Source organism: Lathamus discolor, chromosome 6 (assembly GCF_037157495.1).
Source record: "Lathamus discolor isolate bLatDis1 chromosome 6, bLatDis1.hap1, whole genome shotgun sequence".
Taxonomy (NCBI): domain Eukaryota; kingdom Metazoa; phylum Chordata; class Aves; order Psittaciformes; family Psittacidae; genus Lathamus; species Lathamus discolor.
This window is the reverse complement of record NC_088889.1, coordinates 40,623,052-40,649,074: the sequence shown is the minus strand read 5'-3', so window position 1 is coordinate 40,649,074 and position 26,023 is coordinate 40,623,052. Positions and strand designations below refer to the sequence as shown.

Here is a 26,023-nt window from a genome sequence, read left to right as displayed (position 1 = left end):
CATATAACCTCTAGAAGGGTAATTTTTGATAAAAACAGATTCTATCTGTATCTTCAGTATTTTGAATGGTATCCAGCCTACCCCAAAGGCTTAAGAAATCTAGCTTATATCCTATGAATACACTGATCTGTGGAAGTGGAACACAAAATTTTTAGATATATACTTCAACACAGCTTTGAACAACCAAGAAAACAGAGTTAAAGTCTGGTGAAAAAAATAAATTATAGCGATTCTCATGAGAGATAATCATGTCATAACTTTATCTGAACAGAATTTAGCTTACGTAACTAGTAGAAACCATTTTGTTAATCAAACTTAGGAACTGATTAATGGCGGTCTAAAAAGAAAAGTAAAATAATTATGAATTTCAAAAGATGGAAAACCAAGACAGGTTTATTTACCACATAAGCCTACTTTAAGCTTTAAAAAAAGCTAGGATGCATATGCATAAATATTTTATGCAAAAGAGTTTAGGAAAGTAATAGACTGATCTCTTGTGGGGGAGGAGGGGTTTGTTCTTCTAAAGCATTCTTTTTACCATTAGTTTGGAAACTGACAGTATCTTCAAGGATTGAAAACAAAGGCATTTCATTGAGCAAACAAAAACCAGCACCTGAATTACACCGACAGTTCACAATATTCAGGTTTCTAGTTAAAAAATATCAGAAATACATTAAGACATTCAGAAAACAACTTAAGCATGCTACTTAATTTATTCTTGTCCTGGCTGTGCACACTGTGACTTCACTGGTTGAAAGGAACAGAGCAGGGAAGAGACAGAAAGCTTTTCTATTAAGCACTGACCTTATGTACATGCTCATACGAATTTCCACACAACTTATCCCCTGCAGCTCACCACAGATTCTAATTCCTGGAGTAGTACAAAATTTGCCTCAAAATCTGTATCAGCCACTAAAAAGTCTCATACAGAATAACTGTTCTCCAATGGCTATTTTGAACTAGCCCATTCTTATCACCAGGTTATGTGCTGAGAGCTCAGGCTACCCATACAAACCCCCTCCACTCTGTAGTATTAGCTGGTACCTTCCTCCTGAATAAGGCAAAGCAAAACAACCCCACAAACAACAAAACAGCAACAGCTGAACCCACAAAGGCTTTAGCACGTGCTCTGCAGGTTCTTCCAAGTTGAGCATGTTGAGCCTTTCCCATTTTAAATGTGTTAGGTGAAACTACAAATTCATTTATACAAAACACTGACCTTCTCTACCCGTCTCCCAGAAGCTGCTTTAAAAAAAAAGGCTCCAGCTAGTTACATGCTGTAAAACTTCTTTATACTACAAAGCACATGTACCAGTGACATGAGAAAGCAAGCATCTGAAGCTCAAAATTCTTCCATATTTTTAATCAAACTAGGATAACAATAAAAACATATGCTATATAACCATCAGTATAAGAGTAAGCACAACACTAACCCCAAGTGTGGAAAAAAAACCCCATCACACTAAATCCCAGACAATCGCCTACTACAAACATTTTACAATTAATTCCCAACTTCTGAGAATTCAGTCACAAATTTCACTACTACCTAAAAAGAAAATTCCAACTACTAATACTTCAAAGCTTTTAGTAGTTAGGCCATTCTGAGTACACAAAACACCATGTGATGAATTACATTCTGGACGATTCATCAAAACTTTCATATGATTCTTAATTCATAGCTTCCCCTAGTTTCTCATTAAATGCCATCCTACAAACAATCCACCTTTCTCATATCTGGGAGCTGACATTCCTTTGCAAGTCCACCACAGAGACCAAAAAACTGCAGTGCCCAGACCTGAAAGAGCTGTCCTGCTTCCACAGCTGCTTCTAAGCTAAGGAAAGAGATACCAAGCCCAGCAATTCAATCCTACTTTTAATTAAGAGTAGGGAGGAACAGTAACAGTACCACTAGCTTAAGCATCACATCTCACTTTGGATGCATTTGATGGAGTTTATTATTCTGATTTTGGTTTAAAAGAAGCACACACAAAAATTACCCTCACCAAAAGGAAGTATGTATTAATTTTTAAATATACTTACCTTGCCCCATTATTTCTAACTACTTCCACTGTTTCACCAACAAAATAACGATCCTTGACATAAGCAAAGATTTCATCACAGATCTCATGCAGCCGGGAGCAACGCGTAAGGGTGGCCAAGTAGAGAACTGGAATGATGAGTGCTTCTGGAAAACTCTGAAGATTCTGTCTGGCTTTCTTCTCTGATTCCAGTGCTTCCTGATATGTGAGTCCTGGTTTACCTGTGACAGCACAGCTCCACACAAGGCTGTTGCACAGAATAATGCGTTCAAAAAAATCACTGAAAAGGCAAGGAAGAGAGAGAAAGAAAACAGTTCAGTTCTGAGAAACATTTTCAATTTGCTCACAATTACTACAAAAGCAAATTTCCTTTACAAGGCTAAAATGAAAAGGCAGCTCTACTCCTGCACAGGCTTTTGGATAATCAAGAGTTATTTACCACTTTTTAGCCACAGCATGGTAAACTGCTATTGCAAAACCAAAGTCTCCTCTCACTACAGGCTACACTAATAATATCAACACCCGGAAGTGCTGCAAACAAATGTTCATATAGAAGAAGCCTGACACATGAGAATAATCACACTGCGTTTAATAGGTGTCACATCCTCCTCACATCCCCCACATTTCCACAAATATTTTCAAGAGGAGGGTCTAAAAGTGCACATAATAACCTTAAGATCACAGAAACATGTTGAAACTTGAGTAACTTTCAGATTTTGAGTGCCCTAGCTCACAAATGAAAAGATGGGAGAGGTAAAATATTAATGTCAAGTAGTTCTCTAAATAGTTTTTATTCCTTCACTGTTTGCATTTCTCTCAGAAGAAGCATTAAAGTATTTTTAAACTAGATTCTTCTCCTCCCTTGTTCCATTAGCAAATATTGATTCTCTTCCTTACCTGTATTTCTGATTAATGCTAAAATTACACTGCTATTGCTTGCTTACTAGTCATTATATTGGAATCAAGAAAGAGCAGCTTTCCTTAGTCAATATCTATCAATTTTGACAACTATCAGACAAAGCAGTTAAAACACTGTAGGTGAAGTAGATGATATAGCTATTCACAAAAACCATGTTAAAAATATATCATACACTATGGATCAGTGATCGGACAGCAGAGCAATATTTCAATATGCTCCAATTCAGACAATGATTTTTATCTGCCCTCTTTTAAAAATCTTAATGGATTAGTATGGATACAAATGGAGGTCTGCTCCGCCTTGTATCAGTCCAGCATAGCTATTTCTTAGGAGACATTCAGTACTTTCAGAACACTGAATGCTACACAAGATACCTACACTGAAAATTCATTCATTTACAGAAAAATAAAGAAGAATACACTGTGCAGGGTTCCCATTTTTAACAGGGTAGAGCAGTATAAATCATTCCCAGTAGTGGGGTTAGAGAACTGGGCAGTTAACAGTGAGGTTTTTTCTTGCAGGCTCCCTTGCAAACTCAAGCTGGCAAACGTGCATCAGTTTGTAGATAACAATGTTCACTGCAGATGGATAGATGAACCATAACATTTTGTAAATGAAAATGGAAATTCCAGATTGAGGACAATGGAGGGCCCTGGCTCAGATAATCCTTTCTGTATGAGCACAGGATTCCTCTGAGTGAGAGATGCTTTAGGAAGAATATCAGCTGCAAGAAGGGGAAAAGTACAGAAGAGATATATTATCTGAATAATATTTAATAGCTACCAAATTTCAGATTTTTATACTACTTGGGTTCAACACTCACAAGTAACACAGAGTAATTCGGGTTTGCTTATTCTAAACAAGAAAAGGAGAATAACAGAGAGAGAACAAGAGAAATTATTCTTTGATATATAAAGAATGGACGTCCGACATTCATTCTTTGTGTATCTTTATTGCATTTTATTGTGTGTTACCTTTAAGGTATAGTTACTTTAACATTTTGAAGAACAGGTTAGACAAAAACCTATCTTTCTTCTGTTGTTTTTTTTTTTTTTTTAGGTGATAGAATACATAAAACATGATCTCTTCAGGTCTCTTCCTGCCCAACATTTCTATACTTCTGTATTAGACTGACAATTTTAGTAGTCTTAGACTTCAATGGATGAAGTAACATTTATTCAATCTTCATGCAGCTGTGTGTCTCTACATATATTTTTGTTTCTCTCCAAAGAGGTTCCTGAACATTATCTTTAGCTAGAAAAGTGAAAAACACCCTGAGAGTTATTAAAAAAAGCACTGGAACATAATTTTTAAAAAATATGACATTAAAAGGAAATTAAAAAACAAAAAAAGAAAAAGAGAAAAGAGGAAGGGAGCTCAGAGAATGAGCAGAGCCTCTCTCAGAGAGGCTGAGGCTGATGCTGGCAGTGTCCCTTTAAGAGCTGCTGTTATTCTTTGTGAAGGGACACCGGGCAGTCATGCTATTTAAAGCAACAGCATTGAACTTACAGGAAGAAAAAAAAAGGGGGGGGGGGGGGAAGCAGGGGGGGAAAAAAAAAGAAGACAACGCTTAAACAAAAAAAAAAAATCAACACCACACCAAAAACCCCACAACAAACCCCCTCTCAAAAAATTTTTGACCATTATTATCACAAGTGCAAAATTTTAAGATTACTTTAACTGAAACATATTTGAGGAAAACCTGTTCCATTTGCATACAAGAGTAGCTTGTGTCTCTAGTTTCACTCTCCCTCATTTCCTCTTTTGTTTTGTGTGGATTTTTCCCCTGTCAACTTGCAGGGAAAAAAAATACATTCTATTTTGAAAGCATTGTCTTTAGCTAGTCATTACCTATAGCACATCAAAACCATCTGTGGCTTAGTCTGTTAACACAGCTTTATTGCAATGTTTTAAGGATCTCACTTCAACTTGGTTTAAGAGAGAAAACAAAAAACCAGTAGCAGAGCACTAGATGTTGTAGTACTCTTTCTGTCCCTCAGTGTCTGTTATCACAAAACTATTTATGAAGAGCAGACACAACAGCTAGCAAACCAAGTGAATGGTAGCAACAGCCATGATATCCCTTCCCTTTACTTAAAGGGTAATAATGCGCTTGATCATATTCTACATTCTACTTAAATTCACAACAGCAAATGCATCTGCTGCTACATCACACCTGAAGCCTTACATACACCTTTAACCAAGGTATTACCATCTTTGGGGCTTCCTCACTGGTTCAAGATCTAACTCTTGACAACATGGAGAAGGAAGTTTATACAAAACATGTCCACAAAGCTCACAGGCATGGTCCCACCTGCCTGCAAGTAGTCAAATGGGACTGCAGTGCTCGGGTGAACATGCCGGTATCAGCTCAGCTACTGCAGGAGCAGGGACTAAAGGCAAGAGAGTTGCCTCTGTAGTAGTAATTAATGCTAACTTCTGCGCTGTCTTTTTTCTTTTATATTATAGTTTTCTGTACAAGGTAGTGTAAACAGAAATTGTCAGCAAATCATTGAAAAGTAGTTTAATACTGCTACTTGATAGGTATTTGATAGGAGGCAGTTCTTTAACAGAAATAAATCACTTGCAATCTCCTTGCTGACTTGCAGCAGATGTAAAAATCCAGCCTAGAAATTACTTGAACTAACCAAGTATTTCCATTGAGTCCAAGATCTACTTTATTTTTAGTGTGCTGGAAAGAACATGTTTCTTTCAAACTATTTACTTTTATTCATTTTCATAGAATCATAGAATCATAGAATAGTTAGGGTTGGAAAGGACCTTAAGATCATCTAGTTCCAACCCCCCTGCCATAGGCCAGGACACCTCACACTAAACCATCCCACCCAAGGCTTCATCCAGCCTGGCCTTGAACACTGCCAGGGATGGAGCACTCACAACCTCCCTGGGCAACCGATTCCAGTGCCTCACCACCCTAACAGGAAAGAATTTCCTCCTTATATCCAATTTTCTTAGAATATATTTAAAACAAACTGGGAGGTTATTTTTTTAAACAGAAGAGTTATATAGTGGAGAATGTAAAATATGAGAAAGTCGCACTAAGTGAAATTAGAAGAAAAGGGATAAAAAACCCAATGGAATGGCTAATTTATAATAATTGTTAATTTTAATCCTGAAGCCCCTGTGAGCCCATAACATATACAGTCTATTTAGTCCATGGTAGGAGGGTCATCACAGAACACCAACCCTGCCATTCTGTATCACGAAAGTATTCTTGTACTCTGACTTGTCTCCCCAAGTGATCAATAACACATATTGCAACATAATGCCCCAAAGAAACCAAAAAAAAAAAAAAAAGGAAGAAAGGAAGGGAGGGCGAGGGGGGAACATTTATTCCTTAATATTTACAGGTTAATCATGCATTCAGGAGTATATTTCAAATTATAAGTCTCTCTTCAATAACAGAAAAAATACCTAATTTAACTATAGGGCACTTTAAAACATCTTTTGAACAGATCTATTTTTTACTGTAACCAAGAATTCCACAAGCCAATCTGTAAAGAAGTTTCAATACGTTTTGAAGATGCAAAGCAGCTCTTTGCCCCCTGCATTTTAGAATGAGGAGTGTTCCTACCATGTATCTTTACTACTCATCATTTTCTTTTTCAGGCTGTCTTCACTAGCAAGACTTCCCATACTCTAATAGTTGCTTTCACAACACGTCTCCATCAGCTATTAACTTCCACAGACAAGGTGTCAAAGACTGGTGGTAACATCCCACTGCTTTTATGTGTTTCTTATACATCCCCCGTAATTGCATTTCCAGCTACTACTGTGGCTGTAGAGACTCTTACTGTGTCTGTCCCCAGGTCTGTCCCTCTAACCAACCACAAAGAACATCAGTTCCCCTAATTCCTGTTACTCCTGATAAATGTAATCAAACACTGCCACCTCACTGCACCCCGTTTTGAAGGGTTACAAAATTATGTGATGGCATTTCAGATTATAAAGGAAACTGGGGCTGTTCAGCCTGGAGAAGAGAAGGCTGCTTGGAGACCTCATAGCAGCCTTCCAGTATCTGAAGGGGGCCTACAACGATGCCTAAGAGGATGATGAAGAGGGACTGTTCATCAGAGACTGCAGCAGTAGGAGAAGGGGCAATGAGTTTAAACTTAAACAGGGGAAGTTCAGGTAGACCTAAGGAAGAAGTTCTTTGCTGTGAGGGTGGTGAGGCACTCGAATGGGTTGCCCAAAGTGGTAAGTGTTCCATTCCTAGCAGTGTTCAAGGCCAGGCTGGACAGATCCTTTGGTGACATGGTATAGTATGCAGTGTCTATGGCAGGGGGGTTGGAACTAGATGATCTTGAGGTCCTTTCCAACCCTAACTATTCTATGATTCTGAAGACATGATTAACAGGAAAGTCACTTTACAAAATATTCATCTTACCAAATTCTCCTCACATTAGCATAATGATTTTTTATACAGAGAAGAGTAATACTGATACAAGATTTGTATTCATCTCTACTAAAGCTGTCATGGGCATGAACAAATCTTTTCAATTCTAAGTTTGTACTCTACAAGAGAAAAAAAGCTAATCAAAAAACCCAACAAAAAACAGAGAATACCTTAAGTCTTAACCTTTGTCACAATTAAGTGTGTTCATACAGTTGAGGAAGGGTGTAAATCCAGGTTACCACATGTATTCTTCACAGCCCACTTAGATCTAGTCACTGTAACTTTTAAATGCTCCCCTCAAAAATATTCAAGTTTCTATTGCCAAAGTAGATTCAGCCCAATTGAGACAATGGTTTTCTTTCATGAAACAGCTAATACAATTTTTAAAAGTGGGCCTTCCCTACACCTATTAATCTAATTGCCCTTGGTTAGGCAAAGAAATGGGAAATGCTGTTTCCAGAAGACATTAGCTATTTGAAGCATCGCTTTGCAAGCAGCAGAGAAAAACTTGCTGACAGATGACCCTATTTTTTCCACTAGATTATGCCACGAGCAACTAACATCAATCTAAACTTACTCATCTGTTCCAGGACACCTTGCTAAACAAAAAATGCTAAACTTTTCAATCCAAAGCACCAATTTTACCTAATATAAAAAAAAAAAAAAAAAAAAAGCCAGAAAAGAATTAAAGGAAAAAAAACCTGCCCAAAAATACCATACCACAAACCAACAAACAAACAAACCCCACCCCACATGTCCAGAAAACCCAGGCGTAGCAGAATTTTCTGCAGAGTTTTCCCAAATACCATATTCTAAGCTCTGACCCCTGAGCTAACCACCAGCTGACATTTCTAGGTATTGCCTGTGTGAACACAAGTCTAAATTCATCCCTTAATCTGTGAACTTTGGTTAACTATGGAATTCAGTCTTTCATACTACTTCTTAGTGACAGCATCTTTGCAGTATAAACAAGGTTGTCAGAGGACTTAGAATATTCACCAAACCCTCTGAGAGCAGAAAGATGTTTTAAAAGGATACTTTTCACGGTGAAATTTTAACAAATACATATACCTGAAGCATATTTCAGCACAGTCTCAACAAATAGGTGAAACTCATCTAACTATGTGATAATAATAATTGTAACCAGAAAAGCAGCTTTCCCAATATTGGAAGTTGGGGGAGGGGGAGTTAATTCCTTCAAGGACAGGAGGCTGTCAGTCTCTTACACACCCTATAATGAAAACACTCCTTACAAAGCTTCCAACATCACATTCTACACCCCCTTTGCCCCCCACAGTATATTGTCCAGGAAACAGTAAAGCATTACTCTTCAAAGTTACCTAATCCAGCTTCTTTAAAAATTTTATTAGGTGAAGTGTACTTGAGTAAGAAAAACAAGCCTAAACACGAAAAAGATTTAGGTGTGCTCTAATTTCATGTGCTGCAAATGAAAAGTATTTCAGATTTAATCTCATTAGCCTGCACGTCTTTTAAAAAAAGGAGAGTTCGGATGTGGGGGCCTTTCTGAGGGCGGGGATGCGGCTGGATCAGACTTGGGGGAGGGTGGGGGGGGGACACATTTACCAGCTTTTGAAAAAAGGTCTCGCTAAATACTTTCTGTTCGCTGTTCTTACAAGCGATAAAGTCAGCGCAGCAAGTTCGGGACTCCCCGTGCAATACGCTCGGATGTCGTTAACGCCGTTAACGACAATTGCGTAATTCCTACTAGTCTCTTTAGACACAGAGAAAGGGGAGAAGGGTAAAAAGGGACGGAGTAAGAGGGACAAGCCTCTCTAAGAGGAGAGGTCCTGAGGGGAGAGGTGTTCCCGCTCGCTTTCAGGCCGTGTTTAAGCTCTGGCGGTGGGAAGGGAGGGCTGGCGCTGCGGGACCCGCACCCGCCGGACAGGTGCACTGACCCCTCGCTCCCCTACCTGGCCGGGCCGTGGGGCCCGCCAGCCATTTCCAACCGGGTAAGCCGGCGGCTCCCCGTGAAGGCGGAGCGAGCGCGGCCCTGGGCGCTGCGGAGGCTCCGGCTGCCCGGCCCGGCCGACGGCCGATAACAAGAGGTTAACCGCAGCGGGTGCCGGCCGGGAAGCCGAGCCCGGCCGAGCCCGGCGGGATCCGCAGGCGGCGGCGGCGCCCCCCGCCCGGCCGGCACCACAATAGTGCGGTCGGCACATGCCGGCGGGGCTGCCCTGCTGCCCCGGCTGAACACGGGCCCGGCGCGGCCGCTTCCGCGGGGCGGCCTAGCGCCGTCCGCCGCCGACACGCGGCTGCCGTTGGAGAGGCGGGGAGGGGGAGAGCCCGGGCCCCGCAGACGCTCGTTACCGCCCGCCACCTCCCACCAGCGCAACTTTCACTTCCCCGGAGGGGGAAGGGGCAACACCGCAGAAGGAGCGGGGTTTAGGGGAGGGGAAGGCGCCGGCTCCCCTCCTTTGCCGCGAGGGGAGGGGGGCCGTGGGATACCCCGCCGAGGAGGGGCAGGGATTCCCCCTGCCCCGGGCGAGAGATCCGCCCTCTCCCCTGCTCCTCAGGAGGCAGCGGGCTCGCCGTCAGCCGCGCCCCCCCTCACGCCCCGCGCTTCCCCCCGGCCGGGCTCCCCGCGGCGCTGCCGGGGAATCCCCTCCCTGCCCGCCCAGGTGTCAGCCGCTCCCGCCGCCGCCGGAGGGTGAGGGGGGGAGGACAGGACGGACACAGACAGAGGGGTTGTCTCTTACTCGTAGTCCCTGAAGATTTCATTAGTGACCCTGCAGTAGAAAACGCGCTCGTCCGGACGAAGGTCGGCGGGGGGCTTCTGCCTCACGAAGGGCTTTCGGTGCAGCAGCGGCATCGCCCCACTCCGCGCTCTCTTCCTGCCCCAGGACCCGCTTCGAGGGGGAAGGAAAAAAAGAAAAATACACAATGTGGGGAGAGTGAGCGAGTGCGGGCAGCGGCGGCCCCCGGCCCGGGGAGGAGGGAGCGGGGTCGGCGTGTCCCTCCCCCCGGGGGGGCCGAAGAAGAAGCGGGAGAAAGCGGCGGCGGCACGGCGGTCTTTTGTGTGCCTGACGCGCCGCTGCCTGCCTGGGACTGAGCGCGGAGCGAACGGCGGATCCTTCCTCCCGCCTCCGCCTCCCTCTGCCTCACAATGGGGCCATGACGCCGAGCAGCGGGCGGAGGCGGCGCCCCCGCCCCAGCCGCGCAATGTGCTCTGCTCGGGGATACCCCGACCGCCGCCGCGCTTTGTCTCCTCTGGCTCCCCTGCCCCCGGGCCGCCCCCTTCCCCCGCCTCTGACCCACACACGCCGGGCCGGACACCAACTTCCACTCCCCCACCGCCTCCGCCTCCTCCCCGCAAAGCAAACACTCAGGAGGGGCAGCGCCGACCACTTATCACCCTCCTTCCTTCCTCCCTTCCCTGCCGGGCCGCTGCCCGATGGGGGTCCTCGCCCTTCCCGCCCCGAAGCTCTGCCGCCGCCGAGCTCTGCCGCCGCAAGACAGTCCGGCCGCGGCACGGGGGACTGCTGCCGTTCGGCCCGCCGCCGAGCGGTCCCCCCCCCTTTGCCCTGCTCCGGGGCCCACCTGGCGCGGCCGCAGGCTGCCCTCGCTGCTCGGCCGGTGCGGAGCGCCGTGCCCTCGCCGCGTTTCTGCCCTGTCCTCTGCCCCCCCCGGCTCCTGGGAAGTTTTTGATCTACTTCTTCAAGCCCTCAATCAGGAAGAGCTGCGGGGAGGAGCCTTCCCCTGCTCTCCCCTACATCTTTATTGGCCGCTCGGTGCCTTCCAGCGTGTGTCACACAGGAAGACAGCGAGCTACATTATTAATTAATGGCTGAGAGGGCGCATCCTCCATTTTTGAATTATCAGCCCGAGATCTCCGGTGCGGGGGGTGGGCCTGGGCCGGCTGACCGCGCTGGGGAAGGCGGCTCTTCCCGCACGGCGCTGCCGGCCGGGCTGCCGGCGGCACGGCACGGTATGGCGCGGCAAGGCAATGCGGGGCGGCCCAGCCTGCGGCGCTCCTCGCCCGGCCGCGGCTCCTGCCACCGGCATGACCAGCTCTTCGCAACCGGGCGCCGAGGAGCAGCCGAGCAGCTCGGGACCGCCAGCCCCGGGCAGCCTACTTGCCGTCCCCAGTAGCTGCTCTGCCCAGCATAGACAGGCGCGTCCCCGATGGGGCTGGCTGGCTGTCCGCTCGGGCTCGTCCGCAGTGGTTTCGGCGTTTGACAGTACAATTCCGGAGACATTTCTCTGTTACAGCCCAAAAGCCGGGAGCGTAGTGCTGTCAGAGCACACAGGGGCACACGCGATAGATTTCGCTGAAAGTGAGGTTATATACAATTAAGATGAGCATAAACGTTGTACGTGGGCCCTTTAACATTTGTTTCCTGTTCACCAAAAATATCACTACATGGTTTTAATTTTTCACCCCCCTTTTTTCTTTTCTTCTTTTCCCCCCCCTTTTTTTTTTTTTTATTTCACACTAATGCATTTACAGTGCCATCGGTAATTAAAAATTAAAACTGGGGTGTTGTGTTCTCAAAAGTGCTAGTCAGCTCGAGGACACAAAAACACAGAAAGTTCACGTCCATTATAGTTCACTACTGCAGGGTCCAGCACTTACATGAAAAAAAAAACCCTATAAAATAATTGTAGAAACTCCACAGAACTCTTATGTGACTAATACCTGAAAGCTGATCTCTAAATAATTTAAGCTTACAACTTCAAGTGCTGCTCCTGCAAATAAAGGTGTTGTGCTGTTTCCTGCACCTGTACCTGGGCTGTTTTCTTTACCTCTGCAAGTAAAGGCAATGATCGGTGCTGCTGTAGCATGTGTGACTAAAACCTGAAAGAATGTTTACATCTAATTCATTAATTACTTGGTTTAAAACGTGCTCAGGTTTAATCAAAAGCACTGAGAAGTGTTAATTCTGGCTCTTTTAGTTCACAAAATACGAAGCTTGAGCTACAAAACAGGTTAACTCCTGAGTCCCACCGTTTATTTACATTTGCCAGCTGGCTTCACTTTCAGTTTTTAATTACTTTCTAGCAAAGGGCACAAACATAACTTGAGTTAATGCACTTCTACCTAACATCTGGTAATTTTTAGTTAGTTTTGCGTCAAAACTGTACAGCACGCCGTGGTTATGACATTGAGTGTTGCTAGCTCTTATGATTACAGTGAGATTTCACAACACTGAGCTTTGTTTCAAGCTCTAGCTCTTCAGCAGATGTGATTAAATTGGAACCTCAGGTCTCCTTAAAAATAATTGTATTTCTAAATATCAAGTTTAAGAGAAAAGCTTGAATATCTGAACCTGAAAGACTCGCAAATTAGAAGGGAAATAAAAGCTTTGAGCTTTGAATGTCTCATTATTTAAAATCTCATTATTTTTAAGCCAGTATCGTGGTGTTTGGGAACTTAGCTGATTGTTTCTATGCTCACGTTGTCAGCACAGCCTTATTTTAGCACTAGTTGGTACCCATGAAAAATGCATGAGTTGATAGAACTGTGACATCAAAAGCAAATTCCCCCTTCCTTCTTGCTCTCTCTTGCCCTCTTCCTCTTTTCTTCTCACCTTTTCCTCCTCCTCTTGTTCTTCCTCCCTCATTATTCCCTCGGCGATTTTCCAGAGAACAGATCCTAACTGAGTAATAAGGTTGCACTCTGTTTTCATGTTCATAGGATACACAGGAGCAGTTCATTCAGTTTTCACCTCCAAATCCAGCTCTGTTCTTTGAAATCCATAAATCCAAGCTCTGGTTGTGCTCCCACTAAGGTCAGCAGGAACTAGAACAATGTTTATGACAGCAGCTAATGTCTATTAAGTCTATTGAGGATTCACTGGGTTTTAATTCTGAGAAATCAGAAAAAAAGTTGCTTTCCTTCCATGGAAATATTTATTGTGTTTTTACACTGCGTTTAATTTTTGCAATAATTTGTGTGGGTATTTTTAACACATCACTGAAAGTATAGCTTTGATTCAAGGTACAAGAATGGAATTGATGACAGTAACTGTGGTTGTTGATGTGTGTTTTGCCACAAAGCAGCAAAAAAGAAGCTGTTTTCTTTTTAAAAGATGACTTACACCCAACAGCCATACTAACAGAGTTCCCTAGCCAGGGAGACTGGCTCTCATTCATGGCAGTTCATGGAACTTTAAAAATAGTTATATTTGGAACATAAAACCTTATAAAACACTTGGTCTCGTTGCTTTACAAGGGTAGAATGATTTCCCCAGGACAGAGTCAGCCCAGGCTTGGGGCAGCCCCCCAGCTGCTCCTTCAGCTCTCCCCACAGTTTACAAATTCTTTACTTCTTTTCACTTGCTCCTTGCTTTATCACAGATATCATTCCTTGTCCTGTCCTGTTTCTTCCTGTCTTGAAATCACCAACAACTGCTTTACACAAAGATAATCTGAATATCTATTCAGATATTCCCAAATATCTATTCAGCTATATCCATTACCAAATGTATCTATACCACATGTATACTATTGTTATTCTGGAACAAGTAGAGCACATGGAATCATTTTACTAGATCATTGCCACTTTAAATTCACACCTAAGTTTACATCGAAAAAACTTATGTTAAACCAAATCATATACCTGGAACCATGCAAAAGCAAAATTTTAATCAGTTTTACCTGCATTATCATACAACTGGGAGAGGGTTTTTTTCTGTACAGTATGTTTAGCTGCTTGCTTGCTTTTTTGTTCTTTTTATTTTACTCACAAAATTGCCACTTTGTTTTCTCAGGATTTGGTTGAAGTCAGAAAACTTCACTGGATTTCTTCATAAAGAACTTCTTTGGACTTTGAACAGCATGATAGCTTCTTAACTCTATTATCAAGAACATGGCTGAAAAGATAAATGTGAAAAAATGCAACTATTTGTGTAAATGAGAGATTGCTAGTTGTTCAGTCAAGTTACACCTGTAATCTCTACCTTTTTCTCAGTTGACTGGAGCATGTAAAAAAGGAAAAGCGTAACATATATGTGAGCGTTGACTCATTTTAATGCACAGAGTAGATTTTTGAGAAATAGTACCATTCCTTTTCTTTCCAAATGCTGTTTTGAAAGTCCTTCCTTTCCATAATGCAAACAAGCTATAGATCTTGCGGCACCCAGCAAAAACATATTATTTATCTGATTGTGCATTCTATAATTTACCAAGACAGCTTTTCTTTCAACATTTGCCCTTTCTTTGCCACTTTTCTGAGCCAATATACTCTTTTGATCATATATCTTTATTTAGACTTAAAATTACGTGAGCAAAGACAATGTGCTGGTTTTATCAATCCACCCCAGCTGTGGGTAGGAGTAACATTTGGTCTGTTGTCTTTCACTGTCTGTAAAGCACTATGCTTGATTTTTACTAACACACTCACTTATAAATAACATATTTCAGTCAGAAAAAACCAAAGAGATACACAGATGATTTTTCACAAATATTTTCAGCTTTCATTCTAGCTCAGTTGTGTTTCAATATGCTTTGAAAGCAGTTCTGGAGCAGAAGGTTAGGATGTTGTTTTCTGCAGCTGCTAGACACATTCAGTGCTTGTTGCTTTCACAGGAGTCACAAATAAAGGTGAAGAATCAATCCCTGCTGTCAGTAAATTTTTGGTACAGTCACATTTTTTTTGATAATTCCTTAACCCAAGCATTCCGCAGTTGCAAATGCATGCATAACCTTTGGGTCTGTTGCTGTCCTAGAGGGCAGTAAGTCATGGCCAGAGTCTGCTTCCCCTATTGCTAAAGTTAAATAACAGCAGATACAGCAGGGCCTATCTCCCAACAAAGCCCTTGGGGAGGGAGGACTGAGATGTTTCTTATATCGTCAGAGTTATTCGACCTAAAGGCATTCCATCTTCATCATTTTTTTTCACAGTTTAAAAGGATTTAGACATACAGTTCTCATTGCTTTTATTGGATATTGCATGTTTAATTTCTGTGGAACACCAGAAACAGAGATGTTCCTCTGAAGTTTGCTTTAAATGTACCCTATTTTTTCCCTCTCTGAAAAGGCTATTAAAGGTATTTAGGCTGATAACCTTATACTAGTGGGGAGGAACTCCGACCTCATCTACTTTGCAGCGATGATCATGTATGATTGGCCTGTAGCCTGATTACAAAATGATAAAATGATGTTGTGAAACCACTATTCATTTCTTAATAGTGTCTCTCAAGCCAGCTTACATTCTGAGAGGATTGGTACTGTGTTTTCTTTCTTACAGTTGTAGTGCACAGGATACAGACTATTGACACTACTGTAATTTTCTGACACTAAAATATACTGAATTTCTCATTGCCAACTAATATTTAGAATAGATGATGACTGATGAATGATTTTCAATGAATGATGGGTGAATTTGCTACCTTTTGCTAGATATGCACATTATCGCTACTGAAGCATGTATGGCTTTTACAATAGATTTAAATATCCTGCTTGAAATCTGGATATGAATCGATAACAGTCAAATTCATGCAGTCTTTACGCAGTCAAATTTAAGACTGAGGATTCTCGAACTGCATAATACTAACCTCCTACCATTTACCAAGTTTGCATTAATCTTATTTGAAATACTTGTATTGAACACCTCTCTGTCCAGTTGATGAGTAGAACCAATAATTTCAAGGATGTTACTTTATGAATTTGTTCCATGACCATATAGTCCCAACTTTTATTTTTTCAGTAATGCTGAGATTAGACAAACCTGCTTGCATATTGAAGGAGATCCCATGCAGTGCAGTTTCTGTTGAGGAGCATGTAAGAGAAGTTGCACAGTAGCTGATCACAGGTTTATTTAGTCAAAGATTACAGCTATGAGCCAATTCTATTCACAGACAGACCATGCTGGATTTTCATAGAGTCATTCACTGGACAAATGTGATGACTCACAACTGTGACTAGTATTCTGACTTATCCATTTAATATGAGACTCCTTTGGCCCTCACCTTATTTTCTTCTATTCTGCTACTTACCTCTCATAGAGGGCTTTAGGGAGGATGAGGCAAAGAGATTAACCATTTAGGCACTATTCCGATGGTAGATCTCAAATAGGAGCAGAGTTGAAGAAGCCAGTAGCTGGCTTGACAAAGACTCTGGGTGCCTCCCCACTTAATGACACACAGGTGAGTGTGGTGTGTGCAGGTGGAACAGCCTCACTATGATGCTCCTGCACGTGCCTAGACCCTGGCCACCACTTCAGCCCACATAGATGAGGGCTGGAGTGAAGCAGTAGCTTGCTCTGGGTACAAAATAAGCTGCAGTTTCATGCCTTTGTAGGATACTGCTTTTCCATAACTGTATTAACAAGGTGCTGGCAGAGTGATCAAAGCCTGGTGTGCTGAGTCCTAAAGCTAGAGAGAAGCCCACCATACTACATCACAGCCACATAGCATATTCCTCAGGGGAATACTATACACAAGGGAGATACTCCAAAAGGAGAACTACAGCCTACATAATCATTCTCCCTCTTCCCAAGATCCAGGGACAGGCATGCATTAGGTAGACACCTGTGTCCCATGATGACCATGTTGGGTCTTCACACCCAAGAGAGATATTGATGGGATTTCTACATTTCTTAAAAGTCAGGGACTCATAAGTGCTTTTGGTTTATATAAATAATTTATGTAGAGCAAAACTAAAGGAAAAATGATGTAAAAGGTGGTAAATCCAGTGTGTGCTTTGGTCTCTTGCGGGCTTTAGAAGATTTAGGACAGCCAGTAACAGTAGGATTGTTACCATTAAGTTGCTAAGCATTCATAGCAAAGAATAAAATGTTTTTGTTACTGGTACCAATTTACTGCAATAGTTTACAGAATTAAATTGTCAAAGATTCAGTAACTTGTGAATTAAGAACTGAAAATTATTTCAGTTGCATATTCCAGTCATCCAAGAAGTTTCTAAACAAAAAGCAAGAGCAAGACTTTAAAATCCTATGACCACCTTCGAACATGGAAGTTATAGTACGTGAGACCTTACTCAGTACAACCCCACAGCACGGACACAGTGTTGTAAAAATGTTTAATATGCACATAGTTTCTTGTTCTATAGGAACACTTTCAAGTGATGCAGTTTTCCATTATGCACCTCTCAATGTACCCATGTTTCAGGTTTAATTGGTATAAATATCTCAGGCTAAAATACTTTTTGTATTTGTTTGTACCCTAGTTATCATAATTACAGAATGTCATTAAAAAAGTATGTAAATCCAAGTTTACAGGCACAGTAGCACTTAAAACAGCATACCGACCATCCCGTTGTCCCAGAAATCAGAAAGTTACTCTTAACTGCAGGCCTCCTTTAAGGCAAAATGAAAGGTCACCTACAGCTCTACAAAGTCCCTAAAGGAAGCAACAGGTCAGACCCCTCCTTTAAAGAAAACTTTCAGTTACACTCAGTACCACTGACTCACATGAGGTCCAGTGACAGCAATTCAGCTAATAATGAGAAAAAGGAGAAAGTGTGCAAGTATAAAAGCGTTCTTTTATACCTTATCTTAGTAAGTACCCCCACTAAAGTCAGTACCAAGGAGAAAGGTTTAAAAGGTCAAATCGTGGCCTTCCCATCACTGCCCTGAGCTACCTTGATTTTTGCTTTCTTATGTCTGTGAGTGGGTGTGTTGTGCCTCTGTGACAAAACTAAAGGTCAGTGAGAGAATTTCCTTCTTCGTAGATAGGGGTTTTAGCCATGCAAGGCATACGCGTGACCTCGATTCTTCATTTCTTGCCTGTTGTGCAACTTAAAGTTTAGCAGCGAAAGGAGTTACAACCTCAGCATTATCTAATTCTTGTGCATATTGCTTGCACACATGCTTGGTTAAAAATGTTTAACAGCTGACATAAGTTGAAGTAAAACACTTCTAATCTCCCCCCCCTTCCCCCCAGGTCATACTTCATAATACTTCATTCACACAGTCTGAACGAATCTCCTGGCAGGAGGACAATTTGTGTTAAAAATCAGGAGGAGGAAAGGGAAAGGTATGCCAGGAAACACTGCTCGGGTCTGTGCCGGTGGTTGGATTCTTGGTGAGTTCCACAATAGCCTGTGACTACAGCCCATGTCTGACACATGCCAACACATACAAATTCTTAACATTCACACAGAACCTGGTAACAAAAAGTTGTGACTTTCCAAACGACTTTGCAGAAGCAAACAGAAGCTGTGCTCTTCTGGCTGTCAAAGCTCAGTCTGAATGCATGAATGAGTAAATGCTGCCAGAGAGGTTTTATTTGATGCTGTCAGTTTGGTCCTTAGTGTTAGGCCAACACTGCCACCCCAGTGTGCACCAGCTCCACTCCCTGGCCTGTCAGTGGGATTTAGACAGAGTCTGGCACTAGCTGTGGGATCTGGGAGGAAAACACTTCTGGAAAACCTGCATTTTGTGGAGGAGGCTGGAGCCACTGCCATATTTTAACAACCAGGCACCACCACAGTGCCTGCATGATGGTGGGAGCTTCCACGCTCAGCTCATGGCTTCCCTAAGGAAGAGCCGGCTGTCTGTCTGTTTTCATGTCCTTCCTAACCACTTCACACCTGCCTAAACCATGAGCTGTTTGGCAGGACAGGGACATCCATTCACCAAGAGCCCTCAAGTCCCTCAGACACGCTCACAGGGAAGAGGCCAGAATGGCGAGTGGGCCACCGCCTGAGGCTTTTTGCACTCTGGGCACCAGCCTTGCCAGCAACCCAGCCATGGGCACTGCAGTCCAGCGCTGGGGCCAGGCCTGGGGCTGGGGCCAGGGCCAGCGTGCACAGCAGAGGCAGGTGGCCTGGCCGGCATGGCCCCTGGCGGCGACAGGAGCAGGTGCGGTCCTGGGTGGTGGGCACCCATGCTGTGGGGTCTCTGCATGGACAGTGGCACCCTTACGACAAAGCCCCCCACAAGCTGCTCATCAGGGGCAGCCTCATGGCGGGTGGAGTGTCTGTGCTCTCGCCTGTAGATAAGGAGGCTGGTTAAAGCTTAACCCAAGGTGAGCATTGTGGCAGGAGGTGTTTTCAGGAAAGCCCTCAACGTTTGTCTGACCCGTCTTCCCAGGGGTGTGCGGGAGGCTGAAAGTTGCTGCCCAAGGATGGAGGCTGGGGTTTGTGGCTGCTGTAGAAAGGCCGTGCAGTCCATCACCTCAACCTCCTCCGCACGTCTAGTGTGTGCCTCCAAATGGCAGGCGGCAGCCTGGGCAATCTCCAGGGCTGGCGCCAGCCCCAGCACAATAGTGGCACACCAGCAGCCTGCCATGAAGCAGGTCACCATGGAGGCCCATTGCCCTCCCCACCTTTTAGGTCTTTGCCAAAATTCAGTAGGAAGCACCTTTTGGCTCCACGCCACAGGAAAGCTTTGAAGTATGTGGGTTGTGAGCACAGGGTTTGGCCACCCCTCGGGTCAATAGTGAAGAAGCAGCACTCGGTTTGTTGCCATAATCTGCACTGCTTCTCGTACACCATATCATGCTCAGTGCTCAGCAGTGGTGCGTGGTACAGGTATAAAACCACCCAGAGATTAGGAGGTCCTTCTGCTGAGGGTCATAAAATGTAATCAGTTCCAGTGAGGGTCGAACAGCAAAGTGCTGCTGGGAGTAATTTGGACTTTTGTTTCTTCAGTTAAACTAGAATTAATCTATGTAACTAGTCTTCCATATTTCCATGGTGTATAGACCTTGTGCATCTGACCATTCTTTTTTGTAAAATCAGGTCTGTCCCTTCTGCCCCTTCATTCTGTAAACTGTCGATTCGCAAGGATTTAAGGAAGGATAAAAGCTCCTGTAAATTGTTAACAGATTCACAGTGTGAGGAAATGCAGGAACTTTCCTGACTCCTCTTTGTTTAACACAGTCTGCTCTTAGATCCTACTCTTAGATGTATCATGAGCTTTGCATATAGTCCAGACCATGGACTAGTTTAACTAGAGTTATTTTGGAATTGGTTTAGCTGCTGTGCTCTGAGCTGTCAGATGGACACACTGAGAAACAAGGTGTGAACATTATTTTAACACATTAACACAGGGGTTTAAAGGTATGTAGTCAAGTGGGCGTAAAAAGTGATCAAGATTGAGCCAGTGCAAGCTTTATGCATAGACTAGCTTTAGCATTGTTTGGAATTAAGTTCCTTTTGTCTAGAGTTTGCCTGTGTAGGAACTCTGCAGAACTCTGCTTAACTGTATCAGATGACTGGTGTAAGTATATACTTGTCCCACCAAAGGGAGATTTGCATTGAAGTATTTGAAATATGTGACATAGTATGCTTTCCTCCTATATGAGTAGTAAAGCTAAAAATCTAGCCCTATCAGCTGACTTACATGCTCTTTTCTTTACACTTAAATGCAATTTATTAACCCCTTTGACAGTCAATAGCTATGTATTTCAAGACGTAAGTATATTCTCCCATGTGAGTATGTTCTGCAGCGTTTGCAAAACATCTGTGAGAGGAAAAGCTCATTAATGTGCTTGAACTTCTAAAGAAATTAAAGGTAGTATGAAAGTAAGGTGAAAAAGTATCTGTAAGGAGAGGATGTTACCCCCGTTAAGTTCAATCATACTAAAATTGCTTTTTAGTTCATTATGAAACCTGATTACTTTTTCATAATAAAATTAATATGGATTAATATGATCTGAAGTCTTTCTAAAGGAGTAAGTGAATACACACACATACAAACCCCCCGTGGGCAGGATCCTTAAAGATTCAGTGGTGTTCAGTATGTCAAAACACTTGAGCAGCTGTAAGATCAGAACCCAAGGGCCTACAAGCAAGGATGAGCACCTGGGAGGGCGATTAAGGTAAACTGGAGAAATGCTTACATGGGTCCCATTCTAGCTGCGGTTTAAATAATCCTATCTGAACTTAAGCATTGTACTAAAAAAAAGTAATCAAGTCTCGCAGGTTACGTGTGCTTATGCAACTTGAAAACAGAATCTATCAGCTGAGCCAGGTCCTTGGCTCTACTCCAATAGATCTGGAGCCAGCTTAACTGCCCCGGACATGAGTATTTTCACTTCTCCAGGAACAGCTCTGCAGGGCATAGACCCACTGAGACAGCCTGTACTTCCCTACTTCTGAACTCTGACTCCCAGGACACAGGCAAAGAAACAAATGGCTTGGGCAGCATGTACCTGCTGTGCAGTGCCTCTCTGCCCCAGGAACACTTAACAAGGTGTTCACTGCACCTTCCTTTTTCTTTTTTTCTTTTTTTCTTTTTTTGTGTTTTTGTTTTTGTTTTTGTTTTGTTAGTTCTTCATCTTTGGAGATAGGATAGAATCAGCACTGCGGAACTATCATTTTTTAATATCAACTGATAGGGTTCAGGCATGTTTGCTTTTCTTTGGTCTCTAGCGAAGCATCCAAGGTATCATTTTTGAGTTCCTGTAGCTTGTTTTATACAGACACCCTCTCAAGCTTCTGTCTGGTGAGGAAGTAATCAGAATTTGTGGAGTAATAAAAAAGAGTCAACATTTCACAATGTTGAAACTGTTAATAGTCAACATCAAAAGGCTTTAGTCTGTTGACAGTCATATACTTGATTTATATAGCTAGCTGCCCTACTGACTCTTCTTTCAGGCTAAACGGAAGGTGCTCTGAGACATGTGTCTTTGTACAGTGATAACTCTGGAAACACTGAGGTAGCAACTATCCAAAGCAATAGGTTGACTCTTAAGGCCTGAGCAAGAAGTAGTCCAGGCAGTACATGTGATTTTCTCAGGTCGATGTGAGTGAATTAAGAGCAAAGGCACTGCCCCCAGGAGCAACTAAAAAAGCCAACCCCAAAACAAAGTGGAACAAAAACGCCAACACTAGTGGCTGCCTAGAGCAAGGGGACGGAAATTTTGGTTTTGTTTTCCTGTTGCCTAGAGTCATCTAAAACCTTTGCCCTTTTACAGCTACCTACAAATCCTGGGGCTGATTGGGTATTACACTGTGTGAGTAGGAAGAAGAAAGAGAAGAAAGATCCCTTTGGGGCACTGAATGGGCCTGAGGGCCTAGAACAGGGCTTGGAAACAAGAAATTGCATACTATTTATTTACGAAAACTATAGAGGAAGTGCTAGAGCTGGTACTACCCCTTTGTCCTCCTGATAGACACACTAATTCAAAGATATCAATAATAACTTCTAAAGCCAGGAAGAAAATGTTATTTTCCCCTTTTATGACAATCAGATGTTTAGTGGGAGGAACACTCAATGTGCATCCAATAGATAGGTGATGCCAGTTATGAGAAAAAGAGGACTTCACAGCCTCAAACTAAACTAGTTTGGTTGCCAGTACAGTAAGCAGCCTAAACAGTGCAGAGATAGGTTCGTAATAATTTGAAGGTAATCTGTAGGTAACACATAGAAAACCTTATCTAGAGACACCATAAACTTGCAGGGCTTGCTTAGCAAAATAAAATGACAGCTAAGGTTCTCCAGATGCCGGCTAGTCTCTTTCCAGGTTTGACTGAGAAGGCAACAAAACAAGGACACCCGAGAGAGATGCTGATTTCAGCCTATTTAAAGCTGCTTCATTGGCACAAGTGATTATTGTGTCCTGTCCTCTGTTTTTGCAGGTGCATGAAACCCTATTTCAAAGAAGGATTTTCACCAGTACCATATTTTGGAAGGTCAGGCAGCTACAGCAATGAACACATGACAGCCAAAAATTAAAGGGAGGACATGTACCTGTTTGAAAGTACTCTTTTCATCATTTCAGCACTCACCTTTTCCTAATTTGCTCCATCTGCTTATCGCTTCATGTGAACTTTGTCTCATGAAAAGATAAGAAAAAATTATGCACCAAAGGATTCAGCTGACTCCCTATTCTAACACTCTGCAGGGAAAGTGGTATATAAATGTCATCTGTACAAGGTGAATTTCACCCTGCTTTTCACTACCCAGTTAAAAAAAAAATACTAGAATTATAACATTTGTGTTAACATTGCACTTCTCAGCTGTTTCCTAGAATTTCTAGATCTGGAATAATTTAGATAATTAGGAAAAATAAATTGCTACTATTACTTTAAGTGCATCCTTATCAATCCGAAACACAGCTCAGTGATGGACTGTCATATCCAGTTTTACAGCAGTACTGTACATCAAAAGTTAGCTTGCTCTGATGTTATAAAAAGTTGTCAGTGGAGAAAGAAGTCACAGTTCCTTGGGATATTTATAGTATTTAAGAATGCTTTTAAGTAACTTGTAATAGCAGATGCCATTGGGTATTCTGTCATAAGTGGTTTTCTTATTCATAACAACTAACACATATTATGGTACATTTCAAGCTAGGCCCACATTAAGCTTTGTAGAAAAATATAAAGACCATGTCTGTATTACTGTATGAATTTCATTTGGATTTTGTTATTGCCACATTGTGTTTAGCTTTTTGTTTTGAATACAGCTCTTAAGTGGGGTTTTAGCCATCAATTGGTAACATAAAAACACATGACAGACTTCAGTGGATTATGTTTAAAGCTCCAACACAGGTGTTGACGGCACACACTGAATAGCGTTACCATTTTTACTGCCCAATTTAAGAAAACCACCAGATTTATAACATTTCTGTTAATATTGCCCTTTTCAGCTGTTTCCTAGAATTTTTACCCCTTGTTACCATGGGGTAGAAAATGGACTTACCTTTAAATGGCCTGAGCAAGAGGCCCATGGAATGAGAATCCTGCTCTTCCAAATGCTGGCCCCTTCTTCCCTTTCACAGGAGTCTACCTCCTCCCAGCACTGCCAGGAAGCCTTTCCCCAAGAGCGAATTCTCTTCCCCCAGGGTATGAGGCTGTGAATTGCTGCCCCAGAAAACAGGGACATGGTTACAGGAGCAAGAGGGGCATAATGGACCACTGGGAACTCAGAAGGGCTGGGATACCAGATCTGGGATCTAAACAAGGTCCCACTGCTCCAGAAGGATCCCAGATGTGGAGCTAAAGTTGGCAATGCGTTAGAAAGACGGAATTAGGAATTACTGACTTGTAAGTGATGGTATCAATTCACAACACATTTCTGTCCTCTATGCCCCAGTCCCACTTACTGTCTCTGGCCTCACCTTTGCTTCCAGCCCTGATCCCTTCCAAGTGCTGCTCTTAATCATCCAGTTGCAAACATCCCTTTTAACATATGCTCATCTGCCAGCTTACTTGTCTTCTAGAATGGCTGTGGTTATTGATTACTCAAAGTTGCACTGTAATTGCAAGTAACAAGTGATTTCACAGTTGTTTAAAAACTTCCAAGAAAATACAGTTAGAACTTCAGGGGCATGTATACAAAAATTATTCGCAATTGTTGTTAAATAGCTTAAAAAGTAGGTAATTCTTCTTTTATTCCTCCTCTTTCCTCTGCCATTTAGCATCATATGTGAGGAAATTTCTTTGGTAAGTTACACAGCTGCCTTAATCACCACTTCTTTGTCACATAACAACCAAAGAAACTGAACTGGGAGCTTCTCATGTGTTCTCAGTTAAGGCGTTTAGTCCAAACTCCATCTTAAGCACTGTTGGTATGATCCTCACGGGGAAGATGTAGTTCTGTTGCTTTCTGAGTGGGGTTTTTCTTTGCTATTTTGTTTTCGTACATTAATGTAAAACTAAGCAGATAAGTCTCTGTGTGGTGTGCCTTGACATGCTCCTTGAGTCACTCGGGCTTTGTTGAAGGACTGAATTGACACCCGTCTTGGTTTACAGCTCTATTTGTAGCTGCTGAGTCCTGCTTACCACCATCATCCCACAGCCGCATAACTCAGCAACCTGTCCCTTCTCCTGTCAACATAGCATTTCTCTAAAGAATGCTGCTTACCAAACAAATACCTGCAGAGAGGATGAGACTGCTATTGCATGTGTAGCTTTTAAAAAAGAAGTCAATCATCTGCTGAGGTGGTGGGAATTTGGGGAATTCTGTGCTATAAATACACAGATGTTTATAGTACGTATATGGCCTGCTTGTAGACAATGCCAGCACTCAGGAGGCTTCAGCATATAGAGAGAAACATAAACAGGAGATCTTTGGTTCTGTCCTAGTGAATATATGTACCAGACGCAGAGACTGGGGATTCTGAGGATTATTTTTGACAGTCAAGTGTGTATGAGTCCTACATCATTCCTAAATGCAGTGAGTGAAGCAGGGCTAAAAGAAGAAAAGTCAGATTCTGGTGGCAGAGGAAGTCTTTATATTGCTGCTAGCCTAAAGTTTTCAGTTACTGCCTTTAATTATTCTTGAATTGTATCATGTTAGGCATGGCTTATTCAGGTGTTTCTCAAGGGCAATGACTGTTTTGCTTCAGCACAGCATAAGGGTTACCAAAAGAGTGACTCCCAGCGAGTAATAATTCAGTACAGAAATGTAGATTTCATTCAGAGGAAACTATTTTTAAGATGTGTCATCACTGACAGAACAGACTTTGGTTGGTATAAGCTAGTTATTAATGGCTTTCTCATGTCAGGCACAGTATAGGTCTGAATGTGATTAAGTTTGCAGGAATCCTGCCACTCTTCGGTGACAATGACGTTGAGTCCTGAACTGAAAAATAGCAATATCTTAGCAAGAGTGTAGCTTTTCTGAATAGTTCAACTAAAACATTAGAAAATTTCAGGGTAAATGGAAAGAACAGACCTCAGCATGAGTGATTAAAAAGAACTGCAATTGTTAAGATCTAATTATTATGCAAAGACTGAGAAGCTTAAAAAATCCCTCATGTTGCAATTTACCAT

At 42.7% G+C, this 26,023-nt stretch overlaps 1 protein-coding gene across 3 annotated transcripts in view; it reads right to left on the bottom strand.

Moving 5' to 3' along the window:
- The window catches only part of BAZ1A (bromodomain adjacent to zinc finger domain 1A), a 61,661-nt gene extending 50,590 nt beyond the window's left edge, over positions 1 to 11,071 (bottom strand). For 2 of the 3 annotated variants that reach the window (XM_065686305.1, XM_065686307.1), the window contains exons 1-3: positions 10,934 to 11,071; positions 10,093 to 10,242; positions 2,041 to 2,319 (exon numbers count right to left, since the gene is read on the bottom strand). In XM_065686305.1, the coding sequence (XP_065542377.1) occupies positions 2,041 to 2,319; positions 10,093 to 10,205 (392 nt within the window). In that variant the 5' untranslated portion in view covers positions 10,206 to 10,242; positions 10,934 to 11,071. Of the gene's footprint in view, positions 1 to 2,040; positions 2,320 to 10,092; positions 10,573 to 10,933 lie in introns of those variants that run through there. The other variant, XM_065686306.1, reaches the window with a different exon arrangement.
- Between the last annotated feature and the right edge of the window lie 14,952 nt (positions 11,072 to 26,023).